At 44.1% G+C, this 21,386-nt stretch overlaps 1 protein-coding gene across 1 annotated transcript; it reads left to right on the forward strand.

Moving 5' to 3' along the window:
- Positions 1 to 2,354: 2,354 nt before the first annotated feature.
- On the forward strand, positions 2,355 to 17,301 carry Cnot11 (CCR4-NOT transcription complex subunit 11). The gene is made up of 7 exons (XM_048352409.1): positions 2,355 to 2,951; positions 6,664 to 6,828; positions 9,097 to 9,249; positions 11,368 to 11,570; positions 13,966 to 14,168; positions 16,163 to 16,259; positions 16,340 to 17,301. Exons 1-7 carry the CDS (start codon positions 2,459 to 2,461, stop codon positions 16,535 to 16,537), a joined length of 1,512 nt encoding a protein of 503 aa, XP_048208366.1. The 5' UTR covers positions 2,355 to 2,458; the 3' UTR covers positions 16,538 to 17,301.
- The last annotated feature ends 4,085 nt before the right edge of the window (positions 17,302 to 21,386 follow it).

Raw genomic sequence — 21,386 nt, forward strand, 5'->3', positions numbered from 1 at the left:
TTCGATTCCCCAGCACCACATATACAGAAAACGGCCACAAGTGGTGCTGTGGCTCAAGTGGTAGAGTGCTAGCCTTGAGCAAAAAGAAGCCAGGGACAGTGCTCAGTCCCTGAGTCCAAGCCCCAGGACCGGCCAAAAAAAAAAAAAAAAAAAAAAAGGAAGAGGGGAGCTGAGCACTGGTGGCTCCTGCCTGAAGTGCCAGACTTTGAAGTCAGGTCCCACTTTACCACGTGAACCCCACTTTACCACATGAACCTGAGATAAGCAGGCCCTGTGAGCAAACCCAGGACAAGCCCATTAGGGCCCAGTTGGTCAAGAACTCTAACCACTGGGAATGCTTAACTCTAACTGCCCCCAGAATGCCTCGAGCCCTGAGCCAATCAGATTTGTACCTGTGTCCTAATCTTGCTTGCTTGAACACCTGATTGTTGTAACTTTGTTTTTGCCTTTATAAGCCCTGTGTAATCGCAGCTCGGGGCTCCCTCCTAACCTCCGCTGTGTCGGTGGGTAGGACGAGGCCCGAGTTGCAGCTCGCTTAAGTAAAGCCTTGCCTTGCTTTTGCATTTCGGAATGTCTGAGTCTCGGTGGTCTTCTTGGTGGTGGTTTCGCGACTTGGCACAACACTGCCTATAATCCTAGTTACTCAGAATGCTGAGCTCTGAGGATGGAGATGCTTTTATCTCCAATTAGCACCAAGGATGCATGAGTTGGTGCTGTGGCTCAAGGGGTAGGGCATTATCCTTAAACAAAAAAGTGCAGGGATGGTGCCAGGCCCTGAGTACAATCCCTAGTACCTGCACATGCGTGCGTACGTACACACGTACACACACACACACACACAGGAAGAGGGCCAGCTCTTCCAGCAGGGAAACAGCTAGTGCAAAGGCTCCAGGCTAGTGCCATCGGCAGGTCTAGAGGACAGAGAACCAAACTCTAAGCTAGATACAGCATGGAGGAAGAAAACGGAAATAACTTCATGTGTTTCAGACTACCAGAGAAACTACAAAAACTACACCAACAGATGGAAGCTAAGCAATATGCTTTTAGTTTAATGTCACGGAGGAAAGAAGGGGAGAAATAAAAACTGGATATGAATACAAAGAATGCTTTGTCTCTTACTCTTAGAGAAAAATCAACTCAGTCGGCTGGGAATGTGGCTTAGGGGTAGAGTGCTTGCCTAGCATGCATGAAGCCCTGGGTTCCATTCCTCAGTTCCCCATAAAGAGAAAAAGCTGAAAGTGGCACTGTGGCTCAAGTGGCAGAGCGCTAGCTTTGAGCAAAAGAGCTCAAGGACAGTGCCCAGGCCCTGAGTTCAAGCCCCAAGACCAGGAGAAAGGAGGGAGGAGAATGAGGGTGGGACATTTAAGCATCCCAACGGAAGCTAACAAGGTACAGGGGTTTTGTGAATTTCCTCCCTCCCTCTCTCATTCCTTTTGTTTTTGAGCTGGAGTCACACTATACAAGCTCAGGCTGGGCTAGGAACCAGAGATGATCTTGCGTCACCCTCCCACCGGAATGTCCCAGCGTTCCAGGATCGCCTGGTTTTTGACTAACTCTTGGGAACACTTTGTTGAACCTCCGTCAAGACAATCATCTGCATGTGCACCTGAGCGCCAGTCACCCCCAGCCACACCTGCTCAAGGAGGATGCAGGCCCCCCCCCCCCAGAGGACATCAGCCAGGAGACTCAACCACTGCGATGCTCCCAGCCTGCGCCTCGGGGTCGGGGCTGGAGCCCGGAGCTCTGTCCAGATGTTCACGGCTGCCCAGCGAGACACAGCTGCAGCTGCTGAGTGCCAGGAGTCACCTGGAGCCCACCAAGGCCAGGTGGGCTGGAGGAATGGCTCAGCCCCTTCCCCATCCACTGCATCCCCTCCCCCCCGCCCCCAACAAATCCTTTCTACTAAAACACAAAACAACAAACCACGTGCACAGATTCCATTCCTGAGGGCACAAGCGCTGGCTAGAAATGAGCTCTGGCTTTGGGGAACGGGTAGCGTCTTCAGTTATTTGCAGGTTGCATTAGGAATACGAAGACACATTTCTCACACAATGGCGTTTGGCACACTTCGCGCCAGGCACGACTCTGAGGACCCCCGAGGGACCTGCCCGGCTCTCCGCAGCGCGGACCCCGGCGCCTCCGTCAGGCCGCCAAGGCCGGGAGAGAAAGCCCCAGACCCCGCGGGCACGCCCAGGCCACGCCCTCCGACAGACCACGCCTACTTCCGGTCACGTCTCCCCCGCCCACCTCGCGTCCTCCGGATCCCGGGCTCGGCGGCGCTCCTGCAGCCTCGTTTCCGGCCGGCGCCAGCCCCCTGGCCTCCGCGGCCAACCAGCCTTCCGCGGCGCGTTTAGTTTGCGACGCTGTCGCAACCGCGGCGCGCTTTACGGCCGCGGCGACGGAGCGAGCGGGCGCCGGAGCCGCACGGGCCGGGAAGCAGGGCCGGCAGGCCAAGTGGATGCCCGGTGGCGGGGCCAGCGCCACGTCGGGCCGGCTTCTCCTCACCGCGGAGCCCAGGGTGTCCCGGGAGTCGGCGGCGGCGGCGGCGGCGTTCCGGAGCGGCCCGGGGGGCTCCGGCGGCGGCGGCGGCGGCGGCGGCGGCCCCGCGGCGGGCAGGATGAGCCTGAGCCCGAAGGAGCTGTCGAGCCTGCTGAGCATCATCTCGGAGGAGGCGGGCGGCGGCAGCACCTTCGAGGGCCTGTCCACCGCCTTCCACCACTACTTCAGCAAGGCCGACCACTTCCGCCTGGGCTCGGTGCTGGTGATGCTGCTGCAGCAGCCGGACCTGCTGCCCAGCGCGGCGCAGCGGCTCACCGCGCTCTACCTGCTCTGGGAGATGTACCGCACCGAGCCGCTGGCCGCCAACCCCTTCGCCGCCAGCTTCGCGCACCTGCTCAACCCGGCGCCGCCCGCCCGCGGCGGCCAGGAGCCCGACCGCCCGCCGCTCTCAGGTACGGCGGCCGCGCCCCCCGGCCCCCCCGGGCCCCCCGCATCCCCTCCACCCCGGGCCTCCCTCCCTCCCCGACGCCCAGACCCTTCAGCGCCCCTGGAGACCGTCGGGCCGGGACAGCTCCCCGTGGAGGCCCTGGGCCTGGTTATAGGGCCTCCGGTACGGGGATGAGGTTCGGAACGGAGGGCACACGCGCCCTGCCCCCCGTTTTTAAGCCAGTGTTCAAAACAAAACAAAACAAAAAAGCTAGGCATTGGTGGCTCACACTCTGTGATTCCACCCCTTCGGGGGGCTGAGATCCGGAGAATGAGTGGCAGTTCTAGGCCAGGCCCGGGGGGTGGGTGTGGGGGGGAAAGTTAGCCAGACCCTATCTTTTTTTTTTTTTTTTTTCATTTCCTGCATTCATTTCGAGAAATAGTATATGCTCAGAGGCAAGGAGGCTTTGTGACTTTGGCTTCCTCCCCTAGGAGTATCTATCTTCCTTTGGGCATGATCTCATGTTTTTTAAACATTTTTTATTGCTATTATAAAGGTGATATACAGAGAGGTTACAGTTACATAGGTTATAGGAGTAGAACAGTTACATAGGTTTTAAGAGTAGATTTCTTTTTGGACAATGTCACTCATTCCCTCACTCCCTCCCACTTTTTCCCTCCCTTCCCCACACACAAGTTGTAAAGTTCACTTCTAACATAGTGTCTAGTGAGTATTAGTAGTTTACCTTTTGTCCCTCCATTTCTGTGCCTCTCCTTACACTTCCAAAGACATACAAACGAACAGTACAAAAAGAAAAGAAAAACAGTAGCAAAGAATAAAAGAACCTCTCATTTCTATTTCCTGGAGCAGGACCGTGCACTACAGGATTGTGTAGTGTCACACCTGTCATCCTAGTTTAGGCACAAAGTGCAAATGGGAGGACTGCAGTCTGGGCTAGTCTTGGCATAAAAGAGAGAACGTAGCCAGTTACTGGTGGCTCACTTCTGTAATCCTAGCTACTCAGGAGGATGATATTTGAGAATCATGGTTCAGATCCTGCTGGGGCAGAAATGTCCCTGAGACTCTTTATTCCCCTCTCATCAGATTGTCTCCAATTAACCACCAGGAAAAACGGAAGTGGAGCTGTGGCTCAATGTGATAGAGCACTAGCCTTGAGGAAAGAGCTCAAGGACTGTGCCTAGGCCCCAAGTCCAAGCCCCATGACTGAAAAGAAAAAAAAAAAAGGGAACTTAATTGAAATTAAAGCTAATGGGGCTGGGTGTGTGGCTCATGTGGTAGACTGCCCGAGGCACTGAGTTCCAGCTCAAGCACAGCAAAACAAAAGAAAATGAAAAATAATATGGTGGGGGCCAGGGTAGGAGGTGGGGTGGAATTTGGCCCGTGGGGACATTTATATGGAATGTGCACCTGCGGAGCATTTCCCAATGATAAGAGTACTTTCTTGGCTTTTGACAAGTTTGTTGCTTCCCAGAAAGTGAGTTTGTGACTTCCTAGAGAATGAGTGTGACATACGTGAGGCCACTCAAAAGTGCCTTAGAAGATGGGGATAATGTGGGATTGGTCCGAGGCCCAGTGAATTCTGTAAGTCTGGTCAGATGAATGTGCCATAATATCATTCTCAAATGCAGTACCCTACACCTGTACCTGGTCCATGTGCTGCACTGTGAAACAAGATCGCAGGGAGGAGGAGGAGGCAGCTGTCTGAGAAGGAACCTGCAGGTGGTTGTTTAATCTTTGTGTCTTAGTTTCTTCACATGTAAATACACAGGTTAATAAATCTCAGTGAAGAATAAAGCACGTATAACTATTACCTGTTACTATTGTCATCATTATTAAAGTGGGTAGGGATGATCCTTAAGTACACAGAAGGGGGAATATCAACGTCCAAAACTCCACTCCTTTGTATATTTAGGGTGAGCATCTAAAAGGATATATAAAGAAGTTTTTCAGCCAGATGCTGATGGTTCCTGTCTGTAATCCTAGCTGTTCAGGAGGCTGAGATCTGAGGACCCCACTTTGAAGCCAGCTTGGCAGGAAAGTCTGTGAGACTCTCAATCTCTAACCAGCAATACATAAATAAAAAGCAGAGCCGTCACTCATGTTTGAGCACCAGCCTTAAGCAAAAAAGCTCAACAAGTGTCCAGGCCCTGAGTTCAAGCTCTAGTGGCTGGCACAAAAAAGAAGGAGGGGGTAAGGAGGAGGAGGAGGAAGAAAAGTCATTTTTCAGATGATTCTAAGCAGAGTTAGGATTGAGGCTATACTGGAAGGTAAGGGAAATGGCTTCCTGAGTTGGGGGAACTGTCTCAGTAGTGTGGTAAAGGCCTTATTCATTAGTGGTCAAATACAATTGTCTGCAGAACATAGTGACAACCTGTGGAGCCGGAAGAATTCTCCAGAAATGATATTACTGCTAGCTGTTGATTGGGAATGAGGTGTAAGAGTGAAGGGTGTGGTCTTGCCAGCTATTTTTGAAGAGTTGGATTAATTCAGAGAAGTTGGATGATTTTTGTCTCCCTGGAATGGACAGTTCATGAATGGGAAGGAATTCAAGAATCATGGAGGTTCTTGTCATAGTGTACAGGTTTGTGTTCAATTCTGTGTAAGCTGGTCAAGTACTGGGAAGTACAAATGGGTAGTGGATTGGCTTAGGTCAAAACTAGAATGAGTGAACGCTTGACTCCAACCAATAGGGAAGAGACTTAGGATAAAACCCAAGAAAAGATGTGGGCCGGGGAAGTCAGGAAAGGTCTTGAGTAGACCTATGGAGAGAGAAAGAAGTAAGGTGGGCCTGCAGGAATGCAGCTCAGGGCCTTTACTTGGTGGAGTCTGAGCCTGATGCATTGGGTGCAGCCAGCTGCTGTCTGGGGTATGGCTAGGCTGGTGGAGTGGAGTATGGAGCCGAAAGGAATATGTAAGCCTTTGGGAGGTGTCACCACTGTCAACTTGAGCAGGGAAGTTGTTATTGGTTGCTTTTTTTTTTTTTTTTTTCTTTTTGCCAGTCCTGGGGCTAGAACTGAGAGTCTGGGCACTGTCCCTGAGTTTTTGCTCAAAGCTAGCACTCTACCACTTGGGCCACAGATCTTCTTTTGTTTTTTTGTTTTTTGTTTTGTTTTGTTTTGTTTTGTTTTGTGTATGTGATGCTGAGGAATCGGACCCAGGGCTTCATGCATGCTAGGCAAGCACTTTACCATTATGCCACATTCCCAGCCCTGCCTTCTTTTTGCTTTCAACTTCAACACATCTCAGTTTTAAACAAAAAAGCATTTCTAGATGTTATACTTCTGTCTTTCATTGACAGTGCCACAAAATACCGAATTTCAAATGACATTTAATTACAGAATATACACATTTATATATTGAATTAACTGAATACTTAGTCTAGGATTTGAACTCAGGGCCTTGTTTTTGGTAGGCTGGCATTTTACCACTTGACCCACAGCTCCAGCTTGGCTTTTTGCTGGTTAATTTTAGAGACAGTATCTCAGACTTCCCTGTTCAAGCTAGCTTGAAATTGTAATCCTCCAGGTTGCAGCCCCTTGCCCCTTGAGTAGCTAGGATTACGGGCATGAGCCATAGATGCCTGGCTCCCTTAGGATTTAGTTTGTAAAAGTATGTTGATTAAAGTGGCACGTAGCAGATGCTATTTTTCATAAATCACATTCGGGTTAAAGTTTTAAGGCAGCTGCTGGAGACACTGTTTCTGTTTTTCTCCCCAGGATTCTTACCTCCTATAACTCCACCGGAAAAGTTTTTTCTTTCCCAGCTCATGCTGGCACCCCCACGGGAGCTCTTCAAGAAGACACCTCGCCAGATCGCGTTGATGGACGTTGGAAACATGAGCCAGTCTGTGGACATTAGCGGGCTTCAGCTGGCCTTGGCTGGTAAGGAGATGCTCTTGTCTGTTAGGCCAAATGTTAAAGAAGGTCATTGTGGTCTCTGTTGTGCTGAGATAGTATCTATTACTTAAGTAACTGTAGTACTTTCTAAGTGGAAGTCTGTTTTTTTTTTCATGTTTATATGGCTCAGAAATTCATTTTAAGTTGTTTGCCTTTCCAATTTTAAACAATGCCAGATAAAGGTGTTTTTGTTTTTGTTTTTTCCCATCCTGGGGCTTGAACTCAGGACCTGAGCACCGTCCCTGGCTTCTTTTTGCTCAAGTTCAAGCCCCAGGACTGGCACAAAAAAGATAAAATCTGAAATATGGTACATCCTAAGACATGCATATTTATCATAGGAATTATAATAAAGTCAGCCTACAACAACAATAATTCTGATTAATTTTTTTTTTTTTTTGTCGGTTGTGGGTCTTGAACTCTGGGCCTGGGCCCTGTCCCTGAGCTCTTCAGCTCAAGGCTAGCACTCTATCACTTTGAGCCACAGCTCCACTTCCAGTTTTCTCGTGGCTAATTGGAGGTAAGAATCTCATGGCCTTTCCTGCCTGGGCTGGCTTTGAACCACTATCCTCAGATCTCTGCCTCCTGAGTAGCTAGAATTATAGGCATGAGCCACTGGCACCCGGCTAATTATGTATTTTTAGCCTGGGGGTACATACAAGTAGTCCCAGCAACATGAGAGGCTGGGAGGATCCCTTTGAGCCCAGGAGTTCAAGATCAGCCTGGTCATCATAGCAAACAAACAAAATCAAACCGTTTTCCGGTTCTGAAAGCTTATTTCTCTGGATTGCTGGACTCCTGTCCATTGCTAACCCCCCTGCTCTCAGTGTTTTCCTCCTTTAAACAGTCTTGTTTTACACTCAGCCTTATTAATGTGTTATATACCCTGTTTTTTCTCTGGGCATACCCTACGTTACATCTATTTTGTGCATCCCTTTGGATGGGTCTCATTTGGCAACAGTGAAGTAACGACTTTAATTGCTGCTGGTGCATTCACATAATACAATTCCAAGTTCTTGATGGACACGTATTCTTATGAACGTTGCAGAGATGTGGAGAAATGGGCACATGTAATAGCATGTGTAAAGCTTTACTAGTTCATGATGAATTGTTTTCCAACGTTTCTTTTTCTTCCTTTCCTTTTTTTGCCAGTCCTAGGGTTTGAACTCAAGGCCTGGGTACTATCCCTCAGATTCTTTTGCTCAAGGCTAAGCACTCTGCCACTTGAGCCACAGCGCCACTTCTTGAGCCACAACATCGCTTTTGGCTTTTTCTGTGTATGTGGTGCTGAGGAATGGAACCCAGGGCTTCATGCATGCTAGGCAAGCACTCTACCACTAAGCTATATTATTCCCAGCCCTGTTTTCCAAAGTTTCTGAGCCCTTTTTCATTCTTAGTAGTGTGAGTTACCTTACTTCCTCTTAATTTGATAATGTTGGATTTGTTAAACAGTTTGGGTGCTGTCTCTAAGCTCTTTCGCTTAAGGCCCTACCACCTGAGCCACAGCTTCCACTTCTGGCTTCTGTGGTTAACAAGATAAGTCTTTTGGACTTTCCTGCCTGGGCTGGCTTTGAATTGCCACCCTCACATCTCAGCTCCTGAGTAGCTAGGACTGACCACAGGTGTGAGCTGCTGGCACCTGGCCCATTAGGCCAGTCCTGGGGCTTGAACTCAGGGCCTGAGCACTGTCCCTGAGCTTCATTTGCTCAAGGCTAGCACTCTACCACTTGAGCCATAGCATCACTTCTGGCTTTTTCTGTTCATGTGGTACTGAGTAATCAAACCTACAGCTTCATAGCATGCTAGGCAAGCACTCTACTACTAAGCCACCTTCCCCTCTCCTCCCCACCTCTTCTCTTGTTTTGTGTGTGTGTGCACGCACGTGCACATGCCAGTCCTGCAGCTTGAATGCAGGGCCTAGGCACTGCATTTAAGCTGCTTTTTGCTCAAGTGCTCTGCCACTTGAGCCTGAGTTCCACTTCTAAATGTTTATTGGGGGGACTGTAGTTTATTGGAGATAAAAGTCCCACGAGCTTTCCTGCCTGGGCTAGCTTTGAACTGTTATCCTCAGAGCTTAGCCTCCTAAGTAGCTAGGATTACAGATGGGAGCGCCACCAACATCTGGCTTTCTTGTGTTCTTATTTTTATTGATTTGTAGGAGTTAAAATATTTTGTGCACATACAAATAACCTGGCACTTTTCTTTCTTTTCAGGATGTCCTCAATTTAAAAATCCTCTTATTTTGACCTCTTTCAGAACGCCAGTCTGAATTGCCAACCCAGAGTAAAGCCAGCTTTCCTAGCATTCTCAGTGACCCAGATCCGGATTCTTCTAATTCTGGGTTTGACAGCTCGGTTGCCTCTCGGATTACTGAGTCTTTAGTCAGTGGACCGAAACCACCTATTGAAAGTAAGTATAAATAAATTTATTTCATTCTCTTTGTATCAGCATCCCCTGGAATTTTTCAAGTTTTGAGGATTGTTTTTATTGCTACTTTTATTGCTACTATTTTTTATGTGAAACTTCTTATGGTGTCTAGAATTCAGTAGAGACACTCAGTAAAAATTAGTTTCTTCCTTGAAAAATAAAATCACCCACTAAATTGTTTAGTACATGTTTATCATATACATAGCTGAAGATAAAAATTCTCTTATAATTTTACTAAAGAAGTCTATTATAGCTTATGATCCCAGTAAAGATCACTATAGGTAATTTTAACACTATCATTACCTTCTCTACTTTAAAGTTTTACTGAATCTACAGTTTTTAATTTACTTGGGTAGAAACACTGAATTTTCAGTAATGTAGCTGCACCATTTGGTTTTACAGGTTTCCATGTGGTTTGAATGATGAAGGCTCCCTAATAGGGGTAAGACCTGTTGTCCACATTGTAGTGTTCCCATAACTTTGAAACTTACCCTGTGACTTCTTAAAATAACATTTGATTCACAGCAGCTCTCTGGCTAAGTATTTGAAGTTTCAGCTACTTGTTAAGTGTGCCAAAAGGTTCACAGTACCTGACTGGCTTCTGTTTAGTGTTTGTTCAGTCATAACTCTTGAGTTTCACGGACTGCTAGGAAGATATGTGGAGAGCAAACTTAAAGTGGGTCAGGCCACACGCCAGGCATCCTTACCTCACACTGGAAGTTCTCACAAAGTGCTGAACACTGGTGTTCACCCATAGTCACAGAAGAGAGTCAGACACTCGTCCTGGGGATGCAAATGGAGGGGCGTGGAGATGTCAGTGGGGGCTTCTAGCTAGGAAACAACATTTTCAACAAACTAGAATGTCATCTCGAACTCAGCAGGGATGAGTCCCAATAGGAATACACCAAACTGAAGTGTAACAGTGGTACAACCGAAGTCCTAGCCAGCGTTTACTATGGTGAGTTTATAATCTGTGATCAGCATTGAGCTGGGGATGTAGCCTAGTGATAGAGTGCTTGCCAGCATACATGAGGTTCTGGTTGAATTCGTCACACACACACACACACACACACACACACACACACACACACACACACGAGGAGAAAAAACCTTGCTTTTTATAACATAGTTAATTCACTATTTTCTTGTCATGTTTTTGTTTTATGAGAGTGGATCTGCTATTTGTGAATTTAGGGATTTATGATAGACTTCAAATGCATATGGAAAAGTAAAAATACATATCAGCCTGGCTATTCAGGAGACTGGATCCCAAGGATCATGGTTTGAGGCTACCCTGGGCAGAAAAGGTTACAAAGTAACCCCATCTCTAAAATAACCAGAAAAGGCCAGGCTAGAGGTGTGGCTCAAGTGGTAGAGCACCACCTGAACAAGCAATCGGAGCAAATGTGAGATCCTGAGTTCAGACTCCCAGTACAGACAAAAAAGAACTACAGCGAGGCTGGGAATGTGGCTTAGTGGTAGAGAGCCTGCCTAGCATGCAGGAAGTCCTGGGTTTGATTCCTCAGCACCACATAAACAGAAAAAGCCCGAAGTGGTGCTGTGGCTCAAGTAGTAGAGTGCTAGCCATGAACAAAAAGAAGCTTAGGGATAGTGCCCAGGCCTTGAGTTCAAACCCCAGGACTGGCCCCCAAAAGTACAAATTTTTCTTCTGTCTTTTCATCTCCACATGATCTGCTACTTCAAACTTATTAGATGGAAAAGGAAACCTAGCACAAATCATGGTGGTCTCTAAAACTGAGATAAATCGTATTTTACCTTCCTGTCAGATGACTGTCCATTTGCTCATGAGTGGTCTGCTTGGGTTAAAAGTTGGCAGGTCATGGCCATGTTTTCTTCTCTTCTCTAAAAACTTAATAGGTTTGTCATATGCTGTTTCATTCGTTTTTGGCCGTGTGTATATGTTCTGTTTATATTCTGAGTGAAACCTTGACTTTCTATATGATTCTTGCTTCTGATTTCCAAGTGTGGATTTTATAATGGTCTCACTAAAAGAGGTATTTTCTTACTTGAGATGCAGATGAGATATGTAGAGATGTTAGCTCTGAAAGAAGCAGTCACTTATCTCTATTCCCGTTATAGGCCATTTCCGGCCCGAGTTTATCCGTCCACCACCCCCTCTCCACATTTGTGAGGATGAACTGGCTTGGCTAAATCCTACAGAGCCTGACCATGTGATTCAGTGGGATAAATCCATGTGTGTTAAGAATAGCACTGGCGTGGAGATCAAGAGAATCATGGCCAAAGCTTTTAAAAGCCCCTTATCTTCTCCCCAGCAGACACAGGTATGTATGCATTAAAAACATTTTTTTTTTTTACCAGCAGACACAGGTATGTATGCATTAAGAACATTTTTTTTACCTTCAGTCTATCATGAATTTACTTTTCTTCATAAAAACTAGGAAGTCTAAGTTCTCTTCTTTTAATTTGGCAAAGACTTATTTTAGTTTAATAGGGTAAAAAGGAGAAATGAACAAGAGAAACATGTTATGCATCTCACGCAACATGTGAATTCAAAGTCAAAATGGTGTTCCTGCCTGTAGCTTTTATACTTGGTCATGTCATCTACTAACTCCTAACCCTTAGACAGTGGTTCTAGGTGAGTAAGATATGTTCAAAAACAGGTAACTTTCAGGACTTCATTTTGCCCAACAGGGCTTTCATTCTGAATTTTTTTTTTGCCTTTTAATCATAGAAATAATTTTTTAAAAAGAAATTAAAATGGGTGCTGGGAATATGGCCTAGTGGTAGAGTGCTTGCCTTGTATACATGAAACTGTGGGGTCAATTCCTCAGCACCATGTATATACAAAAAGCCAGAAGTGGCACTGTGGCTCAAGCAGTAGAGTGCTATCTGAAGCTTTGTTATTATTCACGTTTTGTTAATTTTGTTCTGATAGGACAAGAAGTCTGATGACTAAAAATTTCCTGACTTGGGATCATTTTGTTTCTGGAGAAGTGAGATAAAAAGGGGCTTATTTTTGGTCACGGTGTTCCTGCTATAGGTACTTTGTAGACATTGTTGCATTAAAGCTGGACAGTAACTCTTCTGAGAGAGGAGGCAGAATTTTAATTTTTGTCACTGTGGGGCTTGAACTGAGCTTGGGCGCTATCTGAGCTCTTTTTGTCCAAGGATAGTGCTCTACCACTCTGAACCACAGCCCCAATTCCAGTTTTCTGGTGGTTTATTTGGAGATAAATTTCACACACTTTCCTCCCTGGACTGGCTTTGAGCTGTGATCCTCAGATCTGTCTCCTGAGTAGATAGAATTATTGGCTTGAGCCACCAGTGCCCAGCTAACAGTTTTATAGAAGAGAAAAATGGAGCCCAGGTTGGAGGCAAACTTGACATTAAAAGTCTTTCTGGCCAGGCGCTGGATACTCACACCTGTACCTACTCAGGAGGCTGAGATCTGAGGATCGAGATTCACAGCCAGCCCAGGCAGGAAAGTCCATTAGGCTCTTACCTCCACGTAGCCACCAGAAAACCAGAAGTCCAGAAGTGATGTTCAAAGTAGTATAGCACTGCCTTGAGCAATGGAGCTCAGGGACAGGGCCCAGGCCCTGAGTTCAAGCCTCATGACCAACCCCCAACCCCCCCCCCCCAAAAAAAAAAATTCTGGCTACCTAGGGGTAAGAGCAGGTAAATTCTCTTTGGTGGACAAGGTAGGGACACTTGTGGAGGTGTCTGGTTGGTGAATTTTATTTAGTTTACAGTTTCAAGTTAGAACTGGAAGGGAGACTGTCATATCCAACCCAGTTTATTACCATCAAAGTTAAGTCAAACTACAGTTGTTTGTAGATCGTGTTGCTTATTAGAGCACCCTGAAATGCAGTGCAGTCTGGAAAATACAAAGAACATAGAAAGTTTAAAAAGTTTGAGCCAGCTGCTGGTGGCTCCAGCCTGTAATACTAGCTACTCAGGAAGGTGAGACCTGAGGATCATGGTTCAAAGCAAACTCAGGCAGGAAAGTTTGACTCATGTCTCCAACTGAACCACCAGAAAACTGGAAGTGGAGCTGTGGCCTAAAGTCTATAGAGGGCTAGCGGAGTTCAAGCCCCATGACCAAAAGAAAGAAAGCAAAATGATATTTGACCAAGAAAATTGTTTTTGAGGCCAAATTGGAATTGCCAAGCGTGGTATATTTTGAACTGAGAAGTAACTAGAGGCTCGAGCACCTTTTCAGTTCTCCACCGGCACTGGACAGGGCCCAGCTGTTGTTTTTTTCCTAGTGTTATTAATTTCTTGTGCTTTTGTGTCTTTTTGTTTAAGACTAGGCATCACTATATGTAGCTCAGGTTGGAATTATAGGTATACACCACCACGTCCTCCAGCTTGGTTTGTGCTTTTGGGGAGAACCAGTTGGTAATCATTTTTGGATGTTACAGCAGAAAAAAATCTGTGAAAGAGTTAAAGATGGTATTATTAGTTAGATATATTGTATCTAATCAATAGTTGTCTAGGAGGAAGAATAGTTGATTCACAAATTGTTTTCTATTGTTTTTATTTTGAAATCCTCACAACTCAAATCTGAATTAAAATCAATAAAGACATGACAATCATAGCTTTCAGGGAAGAAATTCAAGAAATTGACTCAGTGATGGTAATTTTTGTAGTTTTGTGAAAAATACATTTGGGCATAGAACTCAAGATCTCCTTTAAATTTCTTGCTTTCTTTAGCTTCTTGGTGAGTTGGAAAAAGACCCCAAACTTGTTTATCACATCGGTCTCACTCCAGCCAAACTTCCAGACCTAGTGGAAAACAATCCTCTAGTAGCTATAGAAATGTTGCTGAAATTAATGCAGTCAAGCCAGATCACTGAGTATTTCTCTGTCCTGGTCAACATGGATATGTCTTTACATTCAATGGAAGTTGTGAACCGGTAAGTTCTCACATTACATCTAGTATGTGGGGATACACAGAACTTGATTAAATGACCTAGGGGGAAAAGATGTAGCATATTTTTCTTCTGATATAGTTAGCCTAACAATCCATTAAAGACATACTCTGAATCTTAGTGCTCACTGTTTGTGAAGTTACCATCCACTGGTAAGAAATCGGGGTAGAATTTTTACAGTTAGTTGAAGCACAAGTATGAAAGTAGATGAAACTTATTTACCTATACAAAATTGTAGCTCCTTTACCTACCAGCTGTGGCTTGGAAAGTGTAGAAGCTTCTAGGCATGCGGTTATGGAAAGTCCCTGTACTCCTCTCCCATGTCCTTCTTGACTCCCAGGCTTCTTTACCCTGCCACTGCTGACCACCAGGGATACAGTGCATTGTCTTTTGATGTGTTCTTCTCTTTTCATTCTTGATATTATCCTTTTCCTCTTAGGTAACTTGCAAGTTAGATTGGCTTGAGGGATTCGCTTGGGGATTATTATCTACGTAGAGCGTGCCTTAGGCCCACATTTGCCTAAAGTAGTCCTCATTCATTCAGACTTCTCCTGAGCTCCTTTTCACCTGTTGGCCTGGTTTGTGTGGCAAATTATATGGCTCTGATGTGCAAGGAAATCCACTTTGAGCATCAAGCAACCAATATTTTGAACATCTGTTTTTAAGTTAAAGATTTAAACAAGCTTAGTTGGAGTTGAACCTAGTGTGTCAAGTTTATCAGCAGGTGGCCAAAAGGTTGCCTGGCAGCTGCCCCCAGGATGTTAAGAGTTCTCTAAGGGGGCTGGGGATATGGCCTAGTGGCAAGAGTGCCTGTCTCATATACATGAGGCCCTGGGTTCGATTCCCCAGAACCACATATACAGAAAATGGCCAGAAGTGGCGCTGTGGTTCAAGTGGCAGAGTGCTGGCCTTGAGCAAAAAGAAGCCAGGGACAGTGCTCAGGCCCAGAGTCCAAGCCCCAGGACTGACCCCCCCCCCCCAAAAAAAAAGAGTTCTCTAAGGAACAGAAGGCTAACTTGATTTTCATTGTTCACAGGACACAATTCTTATAGCATTTCTATCTTTCCCATATAGGTATCATTGTTCGGGACAATCTTATCAGCTATCTATCTGGAACTTAATGGACAAGCTGTTTTATTCCTCTAGCTTCTAAACATTGGGTCATCCTTAAGCTTGAAACAAACTTGTTGCTGGCACATAAATCTCGAGTGAGGGCCCTCTGACAGTTTTCTTGGAACATTGGTTCCTCATTGCCTTATGAAGTTTCAGGGTCAGATAAATAGAAAAGGCAGTGTGTATTAATTTTCTTTTGGAATAGCAGGCCTAGTAAGGCTTTGTAATGACAAAGCTTGTCTCACGTGACTGTTCCCAGAGGCTTACCTTACTCCATTTTTTCTTTTATTATAAACATTGTACACAATTCTTTGGAAAAGACTGGCCTTGGCCTTCAAGACTCTATGCCTGGGCTTTGGGTCTCTGTGACATGTTTTCTACTATACTGCAGCTGGGTCTTCCCTTCAGAATTCTTGTGCTGTGCTTGTAATGCTGTGTTAAGTCGTCATGCTACTTGCAGTCTGTTTTTTAGGAAGGCCTATCTGCGTAGGCATCAGTTTAGGTTACCCTTTTAAGAACTCTTGTTACTTTTCTTCCAAATCCCCTATTCTAGCCTTTGGCTGGCTATATGTTATGCTGCATTCCTATCAAGTCTGAACGTGCCCTCCTAGTACTTTGTGTAATAGGGCTTTCCTAAATGTAAAGTGGGTCACAATAACTGCTATGGATTAAAGCTTGTAAGACTTGCAATTCAACAAGAAACACCCTAGACATAATGCTGAGGAATTGCAGCGTACAATGCTAGTAAGTGTGGACTTTAAAGCAGGTTTGTCAAAGAATATGAAAAGCTAGGATCAGGTCATGTCATAAGTTTTCACTAGATGACAGTTTAAAAATATATAATTAATTATAACTTTATAATATAGGCTAACTACAGCTGTTGATCTACCTCCTGAATTCATTCACCTTTATATATCAAATTGCATCTCTACTTGTGAACAAATTAAGGACAAATATATGCAGGTGAGTAACTGGAAGTTTGGTAAGTTTTATTAGTACTTATTAGGAAAGCAGGAACACTAAATTTGTTTTTTCTCTTCCAGAATCGTTTGGTGCGTCTTGTGTGTGTCTTTCTCCAGTCCTTGATCCGTAACAAAATTATTAATGTACAGGACTTGTTTATAGAAGTGCAGGCCTTCTGTATTGAATTCAGTAGGATACGAGAAGCTGCAGGTCTTTTCCGGTTGTTGAAGACCCTGGATACTGGGGAAACGCCTTCAGAAACCAAAATGTCAAAATAATACCTCGCCAGAACCACCCATTCATTGCTCAACTGTATTGTGATAAAAAACGAAATGGTTTGGTTTAATGCACATAAACAACACTTTATTTACTTCAAAGGAGAATTTTGCTTTTCCTGGATGACTTCTCCCTAAAGATGGATTTTTGGTAAAATTTTGTGGAAGATGTTTTGTAATTGTCTTGCCGACAACCATTCATAGCAGGAACAATTTAACCCCAAAGTTACTGTAAGAAAGCAGCTCCACTGTTTTAAATTTTTTTTTAAGCACTAAAGAGCAAAGTGCCTGCCGCTGCTCAGAAGACAAGCGTCTGCAGAAACCAGGAATCCTGAGGTTAAGGTTCCAGTGTTAAAAGTACTCAGTGAATAAGCGAAGACACTTAGGAATTTGTGACTGTTGTCCTTTGGTGAGACTAATTGAGAGGAGGAGCTTTTAACATCACATTAAAGGCAGTCTGCAACCATGGCAACAGAATATGTAAGTTCCTTGGGCCTCCTAACAAACATGGGAGCTCTTAAGAACCTTTTCCAGTTTGTAGTAGTAGGCATTGTGCTGTTTTTTTGTTTTTCTTTTGCTTTTTTTCCCTCAAGATGATTCTTGGTTATTAGTCAGAGATGGCTGATTGTTTGTTTTAAGGACTTTGGGAGGTAATATTACCCCAGAAATGCTTTCTGGTGGGATGGATGCCTTTGACACACAGGAAAGAAAAGCAAGGTGTAGCACTTTGGACAACAGTGCCTTTCATTAAAGTTCTCTTAAATCAACTTTGTCCTGATTTTTATTTGAAGAAATCATGAACTGTTCCCTTTACAGAGGTATTTTAAAAACAGATTTACAGGGAAGTAATCTGTTTGACAGTAATTACTCTAGCACTTAGCAAAAGAGTACAAGTTGCAGTTGACCTAAAGCTTATCTTGTTAGGTAAGTTAGTGCTTTTTCCGTAAGGCTTACTGCAGCCTCCCTATGTTTACGAGGAGAACAGCACTTCACTGCTTGGGCCATTGGAAGGCCACCTGCTTGCAGCATAAGAGCTGCAATGTGAAGCTGCCCTCATTAAACTTCAGTTGTCCGCACCCACCCCCTTTCCTGGGGCAAGATGGCAGGTCAGAATGATTGACCAGTTCTGTGCCAGGAAGGTTTTGGTAGCACAAAAAGACTAGATTCTGAAGTGAGGAAGAGAACCAGTCAGTAAGAAAGAAGAGATGGGAGGACAGAAAAGCAGAGATAACCAAGCCAATGGAAGAAAAGCAGTGAGGAGTTCCTAGCCTCATCCCCACACCCCCAGGACAGGGGAGACTAAGCTGGAGAGTCCATTCAAACCTTCATCCCAGTACAGAGACCCACGAACGGTGTGGAGGCTAGCCTTGCAGAAGACATTCTGCTGCTCTGTTGCTCCCCTTATCTTGGAGAGTAATACTGAAACTTTTTTTAAGAGAATGTTTATTGTTGGAAAGTGATGCTTTGGAGGCCTGAGAAGTAACCAGTCATGACTTTTAAGAGCTTCAGGATGCTTTCCTGTAGAATGTGTGATGGAGCTGTTTGTTCAGCAGGACCCCGCAGACGAGTTTAAACAGTGGGGTGCTACACTGGCAGCTCTAATGCCAGAGACTGCTGTTTGAGATACTCAACAGAGACAGACTGTGGAGTTAGAGCGGAGCCATGGGTATGACAATTGCTTTTGTCACTTTAGGAAGACTTCAGCTGTAGCCCAGCGGCCCACCAGAGGCACCATTAGAGTTGGGATGTTGAAGGCTTGGCTTTGGAAGTGTCTAGTACACACACTTTCTGACCAGGGGTGACACCAGTACCAATCAGAGGCCAGGGCAGCAACAAAGCTTTGAGCTGGAGGCTGTGAAGAACTCAGCCACGAGGGCCTGTCTCCAGGTGTTGACTGCTGAGCAGCTCACACCTCCCACTCAGACCTTTCAAATTCTGCAAGACCCACAGCCTCTATAGTTTTATATGTTTGTTGCTGATTTTTAAAAATTCATTTGTATTGTTTTTTTGCTTGTATATTTGGTAAGAGATAATTTTGTCTATTCCTCCATTTACTTTTAGCTAAGTGTTTTTCTCCCTTTTCAATCATATCTAGACTATAACATATGCTTTTCAGTATTCAACCTAATCATATTCGTTTCCCTTTGCTGTTGCTTTTCACCACATTTAACTTCTCTTCTGTCTGTAGTTAGAATTACTTTCATGTTTTTCTTTTACCTCTACTCCCCAGTCCTTCCCTGTTACTTATACTCTCGGCTGATATTGTCTAAACATTGTTTTGTGTTGTATTATCTGTTCAGTTTTCTTCATTTTGCTTTCCATTTCCTCCTTCCCTTAACCTGACTTTAAAACTCTTCAATCAATTCAAAGAATACATACCAACAACTGAGCTCAAAGGATTTAAACAGTTGAATGAAAGAAAACAGAGGCTATGAAAGTTCAATAAAGACATAAAAGCCTTGACAAAAACCAGACTGAAACATTGAAAATGAAGAGTTTAATAGCTTCAATAAAAAAAATTCAACCTAAAGTTTAGCTGACAGAACAAATTGAAAATAGGGTATCAGGAATCAAAGATAAAACAGAATTAGATCAACTAGGCAAAGACAATGAAAACAAAATGATACAGGAATGAGAAAGCAAAAAATACAGGTATTGAACGTACCCAAGGCTTTTGGGACACCATCAAAAGACCAAACACTGAATCATGGATGGGTATACATTAGAAAAAAGCTAAGTACCAGAGGTTCGTTCCTGTTGTAATCCTAGCTACTAAGGACAGATAATCTATAATAAAATAGCAGGAAAGTTCTTCCAACCTGAGAAAGGGAAGGTCATCCAGGTGGTGGAGGCTTACAGAATAACAAGAAGAAACATCTTTAAACATATTAAAACTTGAAGCATACAACAAGAAAGAATATTAAAGGAACTGCAAAGGAGACAAGTCAAATACAACAGCAAGTCCACTAGAAAAGCAGATTTCTTAAACTCATGAGGGCATGTAGGATATAATCCAAGTCCTGAAAGAAAATAATGGTTAACCTAAATTAGTATACCCAGTGAGGTTACCTTTCCTAATTGTGGGGAAAAAAAATTTTCAGGATAAATAAAAACAGAGGGGGCTGGGAATATGGCCTAGTGGCAAGAGTGCTTGCCTTGTGTACATGAAGCCCTGGGTTTGATTCCTCAACACCACAAACAGAAAAGGTTGAAGTGGTGTTGTGCGTGGCGGAGTGCTAGCCTTGAGCAAAAAGAAGCCAGGGACAGTGCTCAGGCCCCAAGTTCAAGGCCCAGGACTGTCAAAAACCAAAAAACCTCAGTCTCTTTATGGTAAAAGCCCTGAACAGACACTAGAGACAGAATGTAAAGTTACAATGTCATACTAACCAGAGAAATGCTCAAATCATTTCCTTTAAAATCTGGAAAGGCAAGGGTGTCCACTAACTCTCCCTACTCTTTACACAGTACTGGAATTCAGTATAGTATGCTGAAGAATATGGCACAGATATTTCTAAATAGTATTTCCAACTGTCCAGCAAAAAAGATCAAGAATAGATAAATGGGGCTGAATCAAATAAGAAAGTGACGAGAAACAATGACTAGAACCAAGGGACAATCCACAGAATGGAAAAACCTCCCATCAGCTATTCAGTGATAAAGGATAACTCAGTAAGTGGGTAAGTGAACAGTTACTCTAAGAAGAAACACAGGAAGAAATATCCCCAAATCTTTAGCCATAAAGGAAATGCAGGCAAAACCTACAGTATGTTCCATCTCATCCTAGCCAGATTATCTTAAAAAAAAAAGAAGAAACACCAAAAGCTGGAGATGTGCAGGAAAAGAAGCATTATACCAGCTGGATGATGGTAGCTCACACCTTTAATCCTAGTTACTCAGGAGGCTCAGTTCTGAAGATCATGGTTCAAAGCCAGCCTGAGCAAGAAAGTCTGAGAGACTCTTCTCTCCAGTTAACCACCAGAAAACCTGAGGTGGCACTGTGGCGCAAAGTCGTAGAGCGCTACCCTTGAGCAAAAGAGCTCAGGGACAATGCCCAGGCCTGAATTCCAGCCCCCCCAACCAACTGGCAAAAAACAACCAACCAAACAAAAAAACAACCAAACAAAAAACAAACCAAAAAGGGGGAGAAGGGAGGGGGGAATGAGGGAAGAGGTAACAAACAGTACAAGAAATGTATCCAATCCCTAACGTGTGAAACTGTAACGTATCTGTGCATCTCTTTGACAATTAGAAAATATATATATAAAAAAAAAAATAAAAGCATATCTGATGAGAAAAAAAATCCAATCTGAGAGTTTTCCAAGCAACATCAGGAGAACCACAAAGTTAAGCTACCATGACTGAGCAGTGTGGCCTTGACCTTATTTCTTGTAGGTTGCAAATTGTTTTTTAGTGTTTATTTCAGCTTATTTAGAAATACGGTGTATTCAGAAAACTTATTTTGATAGTATTTACTGACATTTTTGGATTACTGTGTATGACAGTTGTAATTACTATGCTAGAGTTCCTTGTCTTCATTTAATGTTTCTTCCCCCCATGTTTTGCCTCCACTGTTTTTTAAGTACTTTATATGTTTCTGCATTCTTTCCTCTCAGCATATTTATTATATTAAATGATTGCCCTACATTTTGTAATAATACAAGCCTATAATACAAAGTAATACATTAATATGCTACTAGTAAAAGTAATATATAAATTATATGTAAAAGTAATGTGTTACACTTTGACTATAGACTATACCAGTAGTATAGTCTATAAGTAATCTGGAAACAATGTAAGTTGCATTTTAAATAACAACATGTTATTTCATATGTACTCCAATTACCTTCAAAGG

Source organism: Perognathus longimembris, chromosome 8 (genome assembly GCF_023159225.1).
Source record: "Perognathus longimembris pacificus isolate PPM17 chromosome 8, ASM2315922v1, whole genome shotgun sequence".
Lineage (NCBI taxonomy): Eukaryota > Metazoa > Chordata > Mammalia > Rodentia > Heteromyidae > Perognathus > Perognathus longimembris.